The sequence below is a fragment of the Bombus terrestris genome, chromosome 5 (assembly GCF_910591885.1).
Source record: "Bombus terrestris chromosome 5, iyBomTerr1.2, whole genome shotgun sequence".
NCBI lineage: Eukaryota > Metazoa > Arthropoda > Insecta > Hymenoptera > Apidae > Bombus > Bombus terrestris.
Genome location: NC_063273.1, coordinates 713,851 through 732,423, shown reverse-complemented (window position 1 = coordinate 732,423; position 18,573 = coordinate 713,851). Strand labels below are relative to the sequence as shown.

Here is an 18,573-nt window from a genome sequence, read left to right as displayed (position 1 = left end):
TGTTCTCAAAACTAGTCAAGATTTTCTATACTTTGCAAATTTTAATTTAAAAGAATGTATGTATGAAATAATTGTCTTTATAAAGTTATTGCTTTTAATGTAATATAAAAATACATACATAAATTATATGGATATAAATATTGTGTATAAATATTTTAGAATAATATTTTTTTTTATCAAATAAACATGTAAAGCTAGTAAAAAAATTAATTTTGTTTTTTGTGACTATATTTAATTAATGAAAATTACTACTATTATATCTTAATTAATGAAAAGTTTTATTGATGAATTATTAATTATTGAAAAATGTTGCATTGTGTAGTTTCAATAATTTTTGGTTAAGCGGTATCAGAAGCGGCATATTTAATAAAAAAATTGTATACTACTAATTTTTAATATTTCTGTTATAACGTAATATACAAAATTTCTTAGAAAATACTAGTTTCTAAAACCAATATGTATATTTAAAAAAATTCTACTTTATATTGTGACATTTCAGTATATTTGAAAAGTTGAATTAACTAGCCCGTCTTCAGCGTGCATGTCGGTGGCTACGTTTCGTACTTTTATAAGAAAACATCATTCTTAATTGAAATTTTACATACTCTTACAATCTAACAGTATAATTCACTGTAAAAGGTGACATACGCCGTAATAATTGTCAAACGAGTAAACTGTCAAATAAATTTCAAGAAGGTAATGTTTCATTGACTCTAACCTAATAATATACATGCTGCTTTTCGTTATCTGATTTTCAAAAAACATTAACAAATTGTTTTTATCGATATTTCAGTCTTTTGTATTTACAATTATGTTCAATAATTAATGTGCTATTAATGTTTTTCGCGTTTCTTTCCTAAACCTTGATCTTTGTTTATTGTATATTCGACTTTAAGGTTAAGTTATTAGTTTTTAAATTTAATGAACAATTATTTAAAAACATTGAGATGTTAAATAAACATTAAAGTCAAATTAGTTCAAATTACTTATTAAAAACTTCTAAAAATTATGCTTTTTTTTTTAAATTGTCAAAGTATATAGAAATTGGTTAATTACATTTTGTTGTGTAATATACAATTGTTTAAACATATTATTTTATTTTTATTTAAATTGATATTTTACTTCTATTAATCTTAACTTGTTTTAATCTTAATTTATGAAAGGAGTAATTGTTAAATATGCATAGTAAAATAATTGGTAATTGAAATTAACAGATGAAAAGATATTTCTTGCTTTGGATTATTTGAGTTTCAGTGTTATTTGGTTATTTTATTACGAATGTGTTGGATATCTAATTGAAATCTTATAGAATTAATGTATTATTAAATATAAAAGTAAAAATATGTGTGATATAAGAATAATAAAATCCTATTAATATGGTTATGAAATTAAAAAACCAAAAAATATAACAAACAATCTAAAAATATTAGGAGGATTCCTTGAGAGTCTCACAACTATAAGTTTCACAATGTTCGTTTATAGGACAATAAGGACAAAGATGTCAAGCGCAGAATCATTGGCCGAAGTAACAGATGTAGTTCAAATTCTCAGACAATGGGAAGAGGAACATTCATCACCTACATATGATCCAGTTCCAACATTACGAAGACTGGCAGAAATTATAGAGCTAGAAACAGAAAATTATTTAAAGATGGATCCTGACCCATTTGATGAAAGACATCCATCACGCACAGATCCAGAGTGCAATTTTGGACATATATTGAAAGTATTATTTAGGAAAGATAATTTTATGACTAAGGTAGGTCTAGTATTGAATTGGAAAGGAAATAATATAATTATTAATTATTATATATATAACTTGAAAGATTATTACATAATTTATTATTATGTTAACAGCTTATAAATGATTACTTAAGGGACACTTATTGGTCACGTGCGGGTATTACGGGTCGTGATGTTAGAAAGCTCAATATTGCAGCCTGTCGTCTTATGCTTGATATACTTCCTGGTTTAGAAACTTCTGCAGTTTTTCAGCCAGATATGGAAGGACTCATTCATCGTCTGTTTTCTTGGGCAGAAAAAAGCGTAGAACCCTTGCAAAGTTATGCAACTGGGCTTGTAGCTGCTGCAATGGAAGTTCAAGAAATTGCTACAGGTAATTTTAAATAAAGCTTGATATTGGCATTAATATTTAAAATATAGAATTCAAGAAATAATTATTTGTTATTTTTATTAAAGGATTTAGGGAGCAAAATGCAAAAATGGTACCACTGATGCTACAAAGGCTTCATAAATTACAAGAGGAAGCTCAGGAAGAAAGACAACTTGCAGCTAATAGTAGACCATTTGCACATTTTGGCCAAGACAGAAATAGTGGAGGGGATGGAGAAAATAAAGGTGTGCCTGGGAAAAGAAAAGTAAGAATAATTCAATGTATAGGATAATATTTAGGAACATCATTTTGTAAATACTAAATATTAAAAATTGTATTCAAAGGTGAGAGAAAAACGAAAAGAGAATGAAATTCTCAAAAGTTCCAATCATAGTAATTATTTTTCTGAAGAAGAAGAAGACTGTGCTCAGTCCTCTGAAGATTCTGCTCCCTTACCTAAGAAAAAAAAAAGCGATACAGAATGTGAAACTCCTGTAAAAAATAATACTGTGTATCCAGAGATAATGTCTCCACCTTTGTCTGTGCCAAAAAATTCTAATTTAAATAATCAAGTTACACCATCCAAGGCGCAAAGTACACATAATAGATCATTGAATGCCTCTTCTGTGCGGTGTAATTTGCAAAAAAATTCGTCTTTAAATCAAAGTTCCACTACATTATCAACATCATTATTAGAAGGGAATTCTAATTCTTCATGGGCAGAGATGGAATCATATGTCATTGGAAATATACAGATGCATCCTCCAACATTAGGTACAAGACAAATGTTAATACTAAGGTAAAGATATTAATTTCATATTTCACATTACTTCAAAATATTTATTAAACGTATATTTGTATTTTATAACAGGTATCTTACTCCAATGGGTGAATATCAAGAATTCTTAGGTCATGTATTTGAACAAAATGCTTTAGAACTGATTCTGAAGTATATCAATGTTAGAGAAACGAAGGACAGTCGCTTAGCATTTGAAGCTCTGAAATACTTAGCTTCGCTTCTGTGTCATAAAAAATTTTCTATTGAATTCCTTAATGTTGGAGGTCTTCAAAAGCTATTAGATGTTCCAAGACCCAGCGTTGCAGCTACTGGTGTCTCTATCTGTTTATACTACTTAGCATATTGTGAAGATGCAATGGAAAGAGTATGTCTATTGCCAAAGCATGTTATTTCAGATCTTGTTACCTATGCATTATGGCTCCTAGAACGAAGTCATGATTCTGGAAGGTGTCATGCAACAATGTTTTTTGGATTTTCTTTTCCATTTAAAGTGATACTTGAAGGATTTGATGCACAGGATGGGCTTCGAAAACTTTTCAATGTGGTAAGAATTATTTTAAATCACTTTCATTAATTTTAGCATCAATTTTTTAGTATTTAATATATACATTTTTTAAGATATCCACATTACCAATTTTAAACATAGAGGAAGAACCAGCATTAAACGATGATGAAGAATGTGCTTCTAGGCAAATAGTTAGGCATGTTGCAGTAGCTTTAAAACGATATATGGAAGCCCATTTACATCTTAAAACAGAACAATTACAAAGAGCAGAAAATGCTAGAGCAGAGCGTGACACCTGGCAACCATCGTTACCACCTTATAAGGCTGTGAAGCTAAGCAGTGAAGAAGTTCAGGCAAAGGTAAAAATATTCAAATTCAAGTATTAATAGTATTCATGGTATTAATAATTAAGTACTAATTTGTATTATGTATTAGATTCAATTCAAAACACAAATTTAAAAATATTGTATACGAGGTAATTGTCAATTGTAGTTAATTATTTTTCATTATTTTCAAAACTATTATTTTTGACATAATATTAAAACATATATATAGCGTAAAACATATATATATACATATATTATAATACATATATTATATATACATATATTATAACATATATTATAATATTATAACATATAGCAATATAATATAATATTTCATAATAGGGAAATATAAATATTTATTAAATTCATGTTTATTAAAGGTGGAAATACTTCAAGAATTAATGTCTGTAAGAGCAGTATGGCCGCCAGTAGAAGAGTTATATCGTCTTGGAGGCATAACGCTTCTTCTTCAAATTATTGCCTTTGCTAGAGAATGGAATTATAGTGGCAGGGTTCATACATCTTCCAGCGCAGAAACGGTTCGCTCTTGCTTAGATGTAGTAGCTATTTGTTCTGTAGTGCCAAAAGTGATGTTATTACTTTGTGAAAGAGTAGACATGCCTGATATGTCAATGACAATGGCAATTAACTTACTCTTAGCTGCAGCAGAATGCGAAATTATTGCAGATCCTGATGTACAAAGGGCTGCACTGAGAGCTGTAATTAATTGTGTCTGTGCTCCTATAAATAGGGTAATGGTATATATTAAATAAATATTAAACAATTGAACAGGTTTAAAATAATAAGTCACAGTTATCTGTTTATTTTACATTACAGATTGGTGGTAATGTAGCAAGATTCTCAGTAACAGGTTCTGCTAAGAAAAAGGCAAACAATAATAGTGAAGAGTTAATACAAAAAATTTGGGGAAGTGTCAGGTCTAATAATGGAATAATGGTATATATTGATAAATATGTATACATATTTTATCTAAGTAAATATTAATTATTAACAGTTTTGATCAATTTTAATACTTCTTTTGCAATACTTAGTTTTTGTATTAAACACTATTACCTTTTTCTTAATTTAACTTAATTTTGTTCCTTTATTTTATAGGTTTTGTTACAATTGATGATGGTTAAAACTCCGATCACAGATGCAGATAGTATAAGAGCATTGGCTTGTCGAGCTTTGGCAGGTTTGGCACGAAGTGAAAAAGTCAGACAAATAATTAGTAAGCTCCCCATGTTTACTGATGGACAAATTCAAGCACTTATGAAAGATCCAATACTTCAAGAAAAGAGGCAGGAACATGTTATGTTTCAAAAGTATGCTTTAGAGCTAATGGGAAGAGTTTCTGGAGAAGCAAAACCTACCGGAGCAGAATATGAAATTTCTTTAGCCAGTTTACATAGAGTAAGCTTTATTTTAAACTTATTTAATTCAATTTTTATCGCATAATAATTTGATTCAATTATTGTTTCAATATATTTTTTATATTTGATTTCATTTTATTATTCTCTTAATAACGCTAAATTTTAACTTTACAGGCAAATGTAGTGGCACAAACAAGAATACAATATAACGAACAACAGTTAAATCAATTAATATATCAGCATTTAATGTCAAAAGGCTTAACAGAAACTGCATCGACACTCCACAGGGAAGCAAATTTAGATTCTTCTGCAATTATGAAACCAGTATGTACATATCAACCATTTACTTACCGCAGTCCTGCAACTACTGGAGTAAGTTATATCCATAAGAATTAAACAAATTTTGTTTGTAAATTTGTTGAATAGATATAATCGACAAGTGGGTATATACGTAAAATTTGAATATATATATTTTTTGTTCAGACAAGAAATGGATTTTCTCCCAGCGCAACGGTAAATTTGTACAATACGAACAGATGCAATCAAAGAGAAGTCACTTCGCGAAACAGTACCACACCTACTTCATCATTTAGGTACATATCTCATTCGAATACCGGTTCGGGTTCATCGTCATTATCTTCCGGAAATAATATACGCATGAAGCATTCTGACTGCCTCAATCAAAATGTTATTCCAAATAGCACAAATCAACTAATTAAATTACAAATTAATCAAAAGTAAGTTTATATTATAGATATAATAATTTTTTCTGCCAATTATTAATTGAGTCCATATACGATTTTATTTGAGAGTTATAAATAATATAAGATAAATTAAGTACTTAAATAATTTCAGAAAAAATCAATCCGATAAGCAGCCTCTAGTCAATCAAATAAATTGTCATTCAATTAATCAGCCAACAGTATGTCGATCACTACAGAAACAAATTTCGAGAGACCCTGCAGGTGGTGGAGGACCTGGAGTAGCTACATCAAATCCATCTACTATAACACTGGATTCTATTATAACGGAATATTTAACTAATCAACACGCATTATGTAAAAATCCTATGGTTACTTGCCCACAATTTAATCTATTTGAGTATGTATTTTTTAAATTAATTTATTTAAGTGTTATAAGCGGGATTTTGTTTAAAAGACTTTTAATATTATTTACTATTTGATTCTTATAATATTATAATAAAATGATATTTAATTTCAGACCACATAAATGTCCAGATCCCTGTACAAAAAATTCAATACCAACAAATGTAACAGTAAGACTGGCCAAAAGAGCATTAGGCATGGATGGCAGAAGATTGGATAGGAGACTTATTTATAGCCGATTTTGTCCTGTAAAAACTTTCCGGCCTACGGATGTTGCAACTTTCACCTACTGTATCTTTTCAGTAACGTTATCTCTATTTTATCAATATTAAAAATACATAGATATTCATATTTTATATATTATCATTAGTTTTGCTGATATAAATATTTAATAAATAGTTACAATGAATTCGTGATAATATATTTGTAATATATATAAATAATATATATATATGTATAAAAAATATTTTCTAATTTAATGTATTTTATTATTTTTGCAGCCTTGTCAACAATATTTAATGTTAGGTACTTATGCGGGAGATGTAAAAATGTACAATATACATACAGGATTAGAGGAAGCAACATATTCATGCCATGAATCTTATATTTATCACATGGAATGCAACCAACGTGGAAATTTGTTATTAACTTCTACTCCATGGAGAAGTCCTATGTCTGTACTTTGGAGTATAGGAACATTCTTTGATTTAAAATTATCTTTAGAAAACATAGAATATGTTGAATTTGGAAAACTTCAAGATAGAATTATTGGAACTGACAGTGGCATTGCAACAGTATGTTTCTTTTTTTGTATAATTATTAGCATGAAAACGTTTTGATAATTTCCGCAACTACCTATATGTAGTTATTTCTATAATATTTTTCAGATTTATGATATAGCTACTGGACAATTAATAACCAGCTTCGCTCCTTCAATTTCTAATCGATACACTATGAATCGTGCTACTTTTAGTATGAATGATGAATTGGTTTTACATGATGGAATATTGTGGGATGCAAATTCAGGGAAACAAATTCACAAATTTGATAAACTAAATCAAACGCTTAATGGAGTTTTTCACCCTAATGGTACTGATATTTAATCGCATATAATTTAACAATAGATTTGTACTAAAGTGTAAAAAAGAATGAAATTTACTAATACAGAATAATATATTTAATATTAAATAATTTGTTGATAGGTATAGAAGTAGTATCGAATACAGAGGTTTGGGATTTAAGAACTTTCCATTTGCTGAAAACAGTGCCAACACTTGATCAAATGGAAGTAATCTTTTCTCCTGTTAATAATATTATATATGCTGTATCACTGGAGAAAGAAAATATAGATGAAACTAATTATATTACTTCATTTAAAACATTAGATGCTTTGGACTACAGTAATATTGGTAAGCTACGGTGATTATTTAAGTAATTGTTGTAAGAATTTATTAGGTGATTTTTATTCTATTGAACATTTTGAATTAATTCAATCTAAAATAAAAAATAATCATTATAATTAAATAATTACAGCAACTTATGATGTTAGAAGAGGAGTTTACGGATTGGCTTGTAATAAATTTGACACACAAATAGCAGTAGTTGAAATAGTTAATGAATTCGATGAGAATCATGAGTCCAGTGTAAGGCTGTATGATGTCGGCAGAAGAAAAGGCGATAAAGATGAAACAGATGAGGATGATGATGAAGAAGATCTTGATGCAAGCGATGATGATGGTTCGAATTCTAGCTCTGATGATAATAATGCTGATGGTTTGTCATACTTTTATATAACTTTATACTGCTTCAACTTAATTTTTCAGTATTTTGGGAAGTTCTGACGATTACATGAGGATTAATCATTTTTATTTGTTTTGCTTCTGTTGGAAATTATTTACCAATTTACTTTAAAAGAATAATAATGTTCATGTTTAAATAGATGCGGACAATCCGGACGCAGCAACAGAAGGGAATGGGGATGAAAATGAGCGGAGTAATCGTGAGAACAACGACGATGATGACGACGACGATGATGAAGATGATTCAGCTGATGGAGATGATTCTGGAGACAATATGACACACTACAGCAGATCTCCCGATTCCTCTGATATTTTTCTTTCTGATATTGATCTCGAAAGTCTTTCCTCATCATCATGAAATTTTATTTTCAACAGTTCCAGTGCATTATATATAGAAATTTATTTCATTTTTGGCCAATCAGTGGGGACTGAAAGATGTTTCATTATAACATAATATTTTTAATAATGTTTATTATTATTGGCGAAATGGAAATATGCATTTAAGTAAAAACTTTGTACTAAGCAATTTTACTTATTTATTCCATGTACTTTTTATATATGGAGCAGTACAATTTTCATGCATATATACAATTTCTATATATGCAGGAGTACAATTCAGAGCTATTAGATAAACTACAACTAATTAAATAACAAACAACTCAAATATTTCTTGTGCACTCAATTTCAATTCGAAGTTAAGAAGGTGTCGAATATCTTTCATAAAATTTATATTGAAAAATATTAAGATATATTCCTTTCGCCAATATTAAAATGAAACTATATATTATGATTAAAGATTGGCCAATGAAATAATTCTGAGTCAATTTACTCAACAATCATCAAAGAGCTAAATGATACAAAAAATTAATTGCTAATGTAATTTTGAATTTCCATCGAAATTCTTATCTATAGATTTAAATGTATATATTATTATTTAAGATATTTGTTATTCAATGAACTTGTATTACATATTCTCCAAACACTGAATTATTCATAAGAAATCCGCTCATTATTCAAAATAATTGCAAAAATTTTTATTGATTAGTAGACCACATTTAAGATCACTAGAAATTTTTAACTATTTTAGGATTTTGATTTTTTGAAACAGTAAGTTTTCAGAATTCTTTAATAGTACACCTATGTATATGAAAAAAGAATATGAGAGAGAGAAAGAGTGTATGAAAGAATAAATGAGAGATTGTAAAAAGTTGATTTAGTCCTGTCATTTGTTATTGTCAATAAAGAATCGTGAATTTGTATAGGCCAGCTCTAATAAATAGAACCATGCTTTATGATGTAATTTTTAGCAAATCTATCAATATTTTTGGATTTGTACTGTATTGGGTTCTCCTTTATTTGAAGGGAAAGTCTTCTTGGAAGCTATTTTTCTGCTTCTCATTCACCATGCATGGAATCTTAAATAAAGTCCGACATCTCGTCCTTTTTAGTTTTCCTATCTTTGGCGGTCCTATTGTTTTAGATAGGTTTCGAATCACTAAAACCGTGGTGAAATAAGCACAACAACAGCTATGAAATAAATCGAGTTGCAGAGGTACTGCTGGCTTGCAAAAACGGTGTTACTACGTTGTTTACCATGGCTGGCATTTAAAACAAATTTTGATATAATATGAGTTATAAACTATAATAAAGAATGACTTTTTATTAAAAAAAATGTACAAAATCAAGAGAAATTAAGAAAAATTTTCAGCGATTGAACTTTCAATATCATTATTGCGTAGTATTTCCAATACTTAGAGAATTTAGCGCGGTTGCAGCGCGTGGAGTGTTGAAGCACTCTGCTTGCGTTACGATTTCAAACAATTCCAAAACTAATTCGACCAACTGGCAACTAATTTAAATGAAAAAATACATAATAATAAAGATTAACTTGAACAATAATTTCTATTTAAAACTAATTGTATTTAAAACCGAATATTTATAATAGATTGATTATATAGATCTACTTTGCGCTTTAATGAAATTTATTTAGACACTGAGCTCAGCATAACGATTCTGACGATTCTCTACTTTTGAGTCGCAGAGTGACTCATTTATCTGTTCGGATTTATATGATCAATTTATGATTAATTTGTTATCCAATAAGACAAATTCTTACTAACTAATGGCAATAAACATTATTTTGATTGGAGTTTACAATATTGGAAAGCGAGCGATTTATGCACCGGCAATGTTCTTTCCCAAGATAATGAAAGTAAATACGAAATTTGAGAATGATCACAGTTGTTACTGATAAATAATTCTGACATTTAATTAATAAATTTATTAAATAACATTTGTTCGTTGTCTTAATTACGCTGCTGTACAGTTAAATTTGCGACGCTAGAATTTACCCTATTATCATACAAGATTTTCATACTAGAGGGACTCACGGGCGTAGACCAGTTCACAACAATAGTGACATTCTCTTTAATTTATAAGTATTTCACTTTACGATATTGGATGCATTGGTTTCTCTTGGGATAATTCTTCTTAGTTCATGTTAGAGTCAGGTGGAATGGGAGACGTGTCCACAGTATATAAAAGAGCGATGCTACCGCGGATCGGCTTCTGAACTGGGGCTGATTTATTCGTTGGATTATTCCTATTGTTTTTCTTATTAGACAATACGAATTATCCTCGCAATGGCCCTCAGTCAGACAACTGTGGTGAGTAATAAACATGAACAAAAGCAACAACTGATTAAAAAAACAATTAATTGTAATCATCACAATGACGACAATGACGATTTTTATCGCTCGATTTATGTTAATACCATTATCATTGTTATCCTCATCTTTGATCCCTTTTGTTCCAACCAAAGATTATTTTCTTTCGACATTTATTCTCTTTTTAAATCAAATCATATTTTGCAATCTTAATAATTACAAATTATGAATTTCTAGGTTGTATAATGCTAAAATTCTAAAGCGTTATCAGTGAAAATTTTTAATCAAATTCATTGCGACTTCATTTATATTTTCCTTTTCAGATAAATTTCTCCACAACATTTTTTCAAAGTGTTGTAGGTTAGAATTGATGGCAATATTTTCAAATGGTTTCAATGTCCCTTGATTTCTCTATGTGTTCTTTTTTGTGTAATTAAAGCATACTAAAATTATCCTATATTTTCTAAATAAACATTGGAATTTCTTAAAAAAAAAAAAAAAAAAAATAGATTTCTAGATAATAGTAGAATATAAGTAATTTATTAAAGAATAAAGCTGTAGAATTCTATGAATGATATTGTTTTAAAATATTGTATTTTATAGTCGTTGTTAATTTTTAATTATACATATAAAAAGATTAGTCTGATACATTTTAGATTGATGTACTTTATCAAAAGTAATTTTCATGAAAACTAATTCATGAGAATGCTCCAAAACTTTAACATAACATTAAGATATAAAATAGAGTAAAGTAAAAGGAAAAGTATTATTGAACAGATAAAGTAATATAAATTTAAAAAATGTTAATTGATAATGAAATTCATGTTAATTACAGTTAAAACTATACAATACTGTGATAGAGGATGTTATATCAGGTGTAAGAGAATCATTTATAGACGAAGGTGTAGATGAACAAGTATTACAAGAGCTCAAACAAATATGGGAAACCAAATTAATGTCTAGTAAAGCCGTTGAACTTAATCCAGATCCTCCAGAGCCTCAGGTTCCCCAAATAAATACGCACAAAGCTGTGCCTGTTAACAAAGGTAAGATCTATGTTTTCTCTTATAAAACAATATTTTTAGTGAAAATAATTGGAATTAAGAAAATTTTAGAAGAATAGAAGAGACTATCAAATAAAATTATAATTATAACAAATTGCTCTCATCATAGGATTGCTATTAAAAATTAAAAATATACTTTCTCAACAAATTTAATGCAGTTTACACTTTTAGGAGTAACTATAGGAAATCATTTTGTACAACAAACAGGAGGAAATTCTGCTCCTCAACAAGCATCGCAACAACAACAATCACCTCAGCAATCACAAACTCAGACACAATGCCATTCAACAACAACTGGTATACAACACACTGGTACACCAGTACAGCAATTGGTAACATCAACGCCAGCAGTAATGGACAGACAAGTACCTATTCAAATAACATTGCCACCACAAACGGGCGTTCCTGATGCTCCGTTAAGAGTTTTAACTATTCAGGTTCCTGCGTCTGCAATTCAAGGTACAGTGAAATAACATTCACATAATAATTAACATATATTGATATTAAGGAAATAAAAATGATGTATTTACAACTAATTAATTTACTTTTAGGTAATCAGTTGCACACAATTTTAACAGGACCAGTTATTACAGCTGCAATGGGGCTGCCAGCAAATCTAGCTTCCACATTACTCCAGCAACATGTTAATTCCACACTTCAGGGTCAAGCAACGCTGACTCCACTTCAACTTGTTACACAAAGTGCAAACAATGTTTCTCAGCGACCTGTCCAAATTCAAGTAATTAATAGAAATATATAATAGTATATTATTGTTATTTTATACATTCATGTTGTTTTAACAATATATATTAATCTTACATTTCTTAGGAGCAAGCAACATTGACACCACTCCCAGTTAGTCAACCTCTTCAAGTTGTTACGCAAAATGCAAACAATGTCTCTCAGCGGTCTGTTCAAAACCAGGTAATGAGACATAGTACATTAAATTTAAATAGTAAAAGGTATAATTTCATATGAATGTTTTAATTTCATATATGAAAAGATTACTATATTATAAACAAAATATGTTAATTTGACCATTTAAGTCTATAATGAACAATATAAATAAAATATATAACAATCAGTCATTTGACTAGTTTAATTTATTAATAACTAAAATTTATTTTTTATATAATTCATTTCTCTAAAATTATGATTATTTTTTGTATAGGAGAAAAATATAAACAAATAAGAATTAGTTATTTCTTTCATTTTCTCACAAATAGAATAATATAGCACAATTAGATGGTCCACTTGGAGATTCGTCAGATGATGATGAAGAAGAGGAAGAAGAGGATAATGAAGATGAAGAAGAAGACCTTGATGATAAAGAAGAAGACGAAAATGATGAGGCTGCGGCAAGAGAAGAGGTCTTTAAAATATTTCGTTATTTTAGTTCCGTTTTATTTGTGCTGTGCTACGAAATAGAAAAATCATTTATTTAATAATATGACTCCTATTTCGTAGGAGCCGTTAAATTCAGAAGATGATGTAACAGATGATGACCCGGCAGATCTTTTTGATACTGATAATGTTGTTGTCTGTCAGTATGACAAGGTATTTAATAATTTTACTGCAATATATTATTCTGATAAATAAAAAATGATTTAAAGAGATTTATTTATCAAAATCCAAATATATTTATTAATAATATTTTTTTAATAAATGAAAAATCAATTTTTAGATAACAAGGAGTAGAAATAAATGGAAATTCTACCTCAAAGACGGAATAATGAACCTTAATGGCAAAGATTATGTTTTTCAGAAAATGAATGGTGATGCGGAATGGTAAATAATATGTAAAACTATGGGAATCAATTTGGTAATGTGTTCACGTGAAATTAGTTCAAAATTTACCTTTAAATTTGTGCTCTAAAAGTTTTTTAATTTCTTTAATCAAGATATGCGATACTTGTTTTAAAATTTATATGACGCGGGATTAGGCTCGATTGGAATTTCTACTTTTTTTCTTTTTTTTCTTTTTTCTTTTTTTTTCTTTTTTTTTTTAATGTGAAAAGTGCACTGAAACCTCAGTTATTCAATTGAATAAAAAATTTTTATACTTATCGATCTTAAGTTTAAGAAAGAATATTAATAATAAATTCTTTTATGCCTTTAGTTAAAGGAGAGCATAAAGATTTTGAATTAAAATAAGAAAATATTAGTCATTCCAAAATTCGCATAATTCAAATTTAATTTGAAGCAAATATCGTATGATCAAGATTTCACTGTATAAAAAGCTCAATAATCAAGCAAGTCTGGTATTGTATTTTGAACAGTCTCCAAGTTTTTTCATGTGAGTTTACTATGTAAATAAATTCTAAAGGATTGCAATCCACCATAAATATGTGATGCTCTTAACAATAAATGTGTCTTATACTGTTAAAAACCTTAATACATAATATGTATAATTGTTTTCTCTCTTCCTGTTCCTTTTAAAATTATAAGTATGAAAGTTCTATATTATTCAAAAACAAAAATATATATAGTTTCATCAAAATTTATTTACTTAAAAACATGTTATCTTTTTCTAACTTTTTATCCTCTAATTCACTAATAATTCGTGGGACCTCCTGTAATAGTTCTTCTGCATTTGTTTCAAAATCTTTGTCCAACCAAATATCTTTTAATTCCTTAATAACAATGCCCATCATTTTCCCCTTCCTAACATATTGTTTTAACATGTTTCCACTAACTGGAAATCTGAAACACATCAAAGAGTACATAAGAATTCATTATAAAACATATTAAGAGTAACAGCAATAGTAAATCTTTAATAAAAGAATAATCTTTTATCATTTATGAATATTGAATATTTCATTTTAAGAAATTAGTATAAATATAATGTTAGTAGAAAAGTTAGTAGAAAAGATGAAAAATATTTACATTTTAACGTATTTTCTATTATAATTATATTTCAGATTGTTATAATTTTAAAGTTGGTTGTTACCTTGGTATTACTAATTTTTCTACATCTTTAGCAAGACTAAAATATTGTTTAGAGTTTAATAATTCACAAATATAACTTCTTGCATTAACAACATTTCCTTTCCAATGAATAAGAATTCCTTTGTAAAATTTTAGATTTACTGAAGGTTTGTCTTCCCCGTATCTAACTAAAAATAATGCTAAATCTCTTTCATATGCAGATAACTTTAATCTATTATGAAGTTGCAATACTTCATTTTCATCTTTTAGCATTACAGCAAGATAAGTAATTGGTTGCAAAGAAATATTATTTTTTTTAGATGTATCGTGAACGATCTCAAAGTTTTTTATATTTGGATTTTCTGGAAGTCCCACATATCTGAAATTAAATATCAATAAATACATCGCGTTAAGTTTATTTTCATTCTACTGTTTAATTTACTATTACCTTGTGATGCCACATTCTAGCAATTTCAAAGTTAGTTCTTTAGCATAATTTCCAGAGAGGATTTTTGACCATTCATTCCAAATTCTTTCCCCAGATATTCCTTCCAATCCATGTACATTTTCTTTTATTGCTATTATGGTAGATTCATCATGAATATCTGGTTGTTCTGCAACTCTTCCATAAAATCGAAAATACCTAAATGATATAAATTTTATGCAATTAAACAAAAGAATTTCTATATAAAAATAACTTAATTTCAGTTTACTTAATATTAATTTATCTAACTTGAAAAGATGTATATATATATAATTAATTATGTGAAAAACTAATGAAAAAATACCTTAAAATGCGAAGATAATCTTCCTTAATCCTACATGTTGGATTTCCTACAAAAACAACTCTTCGTTTCTGTAAATCATCATAACCGAAGAAATAATCATATATTCTTCCTTCAAAATCCAGAAACATGGAATTTATTGTCAGATCTCTACGAAGAGCATCTACTTTCCAATCTTTTGTAAATTGGACTTTTGCATGTCTACCATCAGTGCGTATGTCGATTCTAAGTGTAGTTACTTCAAAATTTTCTTTATCATTTATTCTTGAAGTAATTGTACCTGAAATAATTTCCATAAAAGGATTTAATTCTGTTACAATATATCATTTTAATAATAGCAAAAAATACTGGTATATATTTCAACATACCATGCTTTTCCCCTTTATTATTAATCATTCTGATATTTTCTTTTTCAAACATACTTTTCATTTCCTCTGGGGTAGCATCTGTCGCAAAATCTAAATCTACAGGTTTTATATTCATTAAAATATCTCTGACAGCACCACCAGCAAGTTTTAGTTGATAATTATACTTTTTAAACAATTGTGCTAAAGTATTAAGTTCTGGTGTAAATATAGAATGAAACAATGGATTATCCAGTTTTTTAACTACTGGATCAGATCTGCTTTGTGGCATTATTTCCTCCTTCATGATAACTTTTTGCCAAGTTTTGTACACCTTTTCAAAATTTTGAATGTTAGTTATTAAAACAATTTTAATGAAATAAAATTTTTTATGACATCATTCATATGAAGCTTCAATCTTTATAAGAACTTAACCTCAATATTTTAGTAAAAGAGTATATTTGAAGTATTACATATTTACTCTTAAAAGGCGATAAGAAGAAGTATAATTTACGCCAGAAAGGATTGTAAACATCACTTAGAATTTCTTATATTTCCTTATTATTTAACAAAATAATTTTCTCGATTGACAGCCACTTTGAATACCACTTTGCTTCATTGATAGTTATTCATAAATGCCAGCAGTGCTGCTTCCATTTTCAATTTTCAAAGAAAATACTTTTATTCAAAATGAAATTATTCGCCAGAAAAATATCTTTTCTTCCGTTATCTAATTTTTACAGTGTAAATTGTATTTTGAGTGAAAAATTCGTATGTTATTAAATTTTATAGGTTATATTTACGTAAATTACATAATACGTATTGTTATTATCGTTATCATTACTTCTTTTTACTGTATTATATGTATATATGCATATTATTTTTTAGAAATTTCAAAATACTTAAGCACAAGAAATGGCTTTTTATATGCATTGATATATCAACAATTAGAAATGTTCTTATAGGTACAGGTTATATTTTTTATTTGTATTACGAAACATATCAAAAATAATATGGTGAAATTAAAAGATTACATAGAATAGAAATAAATATTTTTGATAATACTTAATAAGATTTAAATTTAATTAAAATTTTAATATCAATTATGAAATGTTTAATTTAAGAAGTTCAACTTTCTTTCTGATAATATTAAATTCTTTATTTCTCCCTTCATTATATATACATCATTATTTAGTACAAAAGATTCCACACACATACGCAGACATCCTCGTTACTGTTTGCATCTGTCACAAATTTGCATCCATAGTCATTCAAGTTTTGGATATCATCAATTATTAATCAAGTTCAATTTTCCATATCGTATCTAATTCTTGACTTGAAAGGATAAAAAGTATAAAAATTTAATGATTAAGGGATCCTTTGTTCGATTCTTTAACATCTAGTATATATTTTTGAAAACACTAATCTTTATTTCTTTTGTTTTTGGCATTTTAATATTATTATGTACAATGCAACAAGTTTACGATCTTATCATTATTATCTGTGAGTATTTTCTGGAGCTTTCGTGTAATTATTATATGACTTTCTGAGATACTTGAGGTAACAATACCTTTAGTCTACTATTCTGTGGCTTTCCCGTGCTTTGTAGGCCACAGTTTTTCAAACTTTGACTTCATCTTGAACACAATTCAACTTCACTACTGCAGAATGTGGGTATAGAGATGAGAAGAATTTTTATATACACATTAGTGATTAATTAGCGGATGTGACAAACTAAGTACACTTCCTATTTATTTTAACCTTGCAATACAATTACAAATAGACCCAGTCACATATGCATATGAAACTAAGTCTATAATATTATATTATATATATATATATATATATATATATATATATATATATATATATACATATAATATATATATATTATATATATTATATATATATATTATATATATAATATAAATATGTATATATATATATATATATTTTTTTATTTATATATATATATAAATGTTACTAATATAAATATATTATATTGGGATATAATATCCATCATCCACTTTTTAAACAGCAGACTAAATAATCTAGACATGATATTGTCAAATAATTAATTTAAATAAATGTTTATGTATAAAACAATTATAAGGTTCAGAATTGGATAATAAGATTTTCTGCAAAACAATACATGTTTTAAAAAATAAGGATAGGAGGTCGATTTAATGGAAAGCCATTTTTTTTTACTATAAGTTCAACTGACTTAGCAGTTGTAATTTTGTTATTGATTGTAAGTTAAATGTTCAACATGATTGGGCGGATGGCAGTAGGCAATGCTCCAAATGATAATCACAGACAGACTGATTTTGGGTATGGAAGTTTTAGTATTGTTGTTAATGTTTTATCACATTTTTCAAAAGAATATTCTAATTGAAATTTTAAGAAATGAATTATTTTTCAATTTGTTTTTCATTGGACTACTTTGTTCAACTTATTTAGAATTTAAAAAGTATAAATACAATAAGATCTGGATAACGTTCTTGTATATTATATGAAACATAGGAGACACAGTTCTTTTTAAATACACATTATTTATTTTTTATTACTTAGCATTGAAAAGAATCGAACATTATCCGATCGCTTTTATGTATTTCAGAGAAATATGCTTAAACATGATTGGCTAAATATCGGCCAACCGGATTTGATATACGTTGAGCAGTACCTCTTGAAATCCTTATTTTACAATTTCAGGAGACGATCTTCTATTTCTTAAGGCTCATTTCCATTCATCCTATTTCTCT

General features: G+C 27.7%; 3 protein-coding genes across 6 annotated transcripts; 2 read left to right on the top strand and 1 right to left on the bottom strand.

The window, feature by feature from the left end:
- Positions 1–505: 505 nt before the first annotated feature.
- On the top strand, positions 506–9,283 carry LOC100647573 (protein mahjong). Of its 2 annotated transcripts, none has more exons than XM_012309041.3 (19): positions 506–696; positions 1,483–1,759; positions 1,858–2,116; positions 2,200–2,378; positions 2,458–2,912; positions 2,985–3,456; positions 3,531–3,776; positions 4,124–4,501; positions 4,581–4,700; positions 4,860–5,159; positions 5,294–5,491; positions 5,603–5,856; positions 5,975–6,220; positions 6,341–6,527; positions 6,726–7,019; positions 7,113–7,314; positions 7,428–7,634; positions 7,759–7,998; positions 8,165–9,283. In XM_012309041.3, exons 2-19 carry the CDS (start codon positions 1,499–1,501, stop codon positions 8,380–8,382), a joined length of 4,716 nt encoding a protein of 1,571 aa, XP_012164431.1. In that variant the 5' UTR covers positions 506–696; positions 1,483–1,498; the 3' UTR covers positions 8,383–9,283. The 2 variants fall into 2 exon arrangements, with proteins under 2 accessions (XP_012164431.1, XP_020718660.1); XM_020863001.2 differs by having other exon boundaries at positions 507–696; positions 4,124–4,495.
- A 1,220-nt stretch (positions 9,284–10,503) lies between these two features.
- LOC100647895 (transcription initiation factor IIA subunit 1) lies at positions 10,504–14,149 on the top strand. Of its 2 annotated transcripts, none has more exons than XM_012309043.3 (8): positions 10,504–10,690; positions 11,526–11,736; positions 11,962–12,213; positions 12,306–12,493; positions 12,583–12,678; positions 12,981–13,124; positions 13,222–13,311; positions 13,439–14,149. In XM_012309043.3, exons 1-8 carry the CDS (start codon positions 10,667–10,669, stop codon positions 13,544–13,546), a joined length of 1,113 nt encoding a protein of 370 aa, XP_012164433.1. In that variant the 5' UTR covers positions 10,504–10,666; the 3' UTR covers positions 13,547–14,149. The 2 variants fall into 2 exon arrangements, with proteins under 2 accessions (XP_012164433.1, XP_003395292.1); XM_003395244.4 differs by having other exon boundaries at positions 10,506–10,690; positions 11,926–12,213.
- Positions 14,150–14,238: 89 nt separating this feature from the next.
- LOC100648507 (CCA tRNA nucleotidyltransferase 1, mitochondrial) lies at positions 14,239–16,630 on the bottom strand. Of its 2 annotated transcripts, none has more exons than XM_048405634.1 (6): positions 16,247–16,630; positions 15,836–16,145; positions 15,471–15,747; positions 15,131–15,325; positions 14,705–15,061; positions 14,239–14,457 (listed from the first exon to the last, which is right to left on the bottom strand). In XM_048405634.1, exons 2-6 carry the CDS (start codon positions 16,116–16,118, stop codon positions 14,256–14,258), a joined length of 1,314 nt encoding a protein of 437 aa, XP_048261591.1. In that variant the 5' UTR covers positions 16,119–16,145; positions 16,247–16,630; the 3' UTR covers positions 14,239–14,255. The 2 variants fall into 2 exon arrangements, with proteins under 2 accessions (XP_048261591.1, XP_048261590.1); XM_048405633.1 differs by having other exon boundaries at positions 16,293–16,630.
- Positions 16,631–18,573: the final 1,943 nt, after the last annotated feature.

Coding starts and splice junctions, on each gene's coding strand:
- LOC100648507 (XM_048405633.1), bottom strand. CDS start 16,346: ATGTTTACAATCCTTTCTGGCGTAAATTATACTTCTTCTTATCGCCTT. Junction 16,146..16,292: donor CTTCTTATCGCCTTTTAAGA/GTAAATATGTAA, acceptor AATTTTGAAAAG/GTGTACAAAACTTGGCAAAA. Junction 15,748..15,835: donor TAATAAAGGGGAAAAGCATG/GTATGTTGAAAT, acceptor AAATTATTTCAG/GTACAATTACTTCAAGAATA.
- LOC100647895 (XM_003395244.4), top strand. CDS start 10,667: ATGGCCCTCAGTCAGACAACTGTG. Junction 12,679..12,980: donor AGCGGTCTGTTCAAAACCAG/GTAATGAGACAT, acceptor TCTCACAAATAG/AATAATATAGCACAATTAGA. Junction 13,312..13,438: donor TTGTCTGTCAGTATGACAAG/GTATTTAATAAT, acceptor ATCAATTTTTAG/ATAACAAGGAGTAGAAATAA.
- LOC100647573 (XM_012309041.3), top strand. CDS start 1,499: ATGTCAAGCGCAGAATCATTGGCCGAAGTAACAGATGTAGTTCAAATT. Junction 2,379..2,457: donor GTGTGCCTGGGAAAAGAAAA/GTAAGAATAATT, acceptor TTGTATTCAAAG/GTGAGAGAAAAACGAAAAGA. Junction 5,857..5,974: donor AAATTACAAATTAATCAAAA/GTAAGTTTATAT, acceptor AAATAATTTCAG/AAAAAATCAATCCGATAAGC.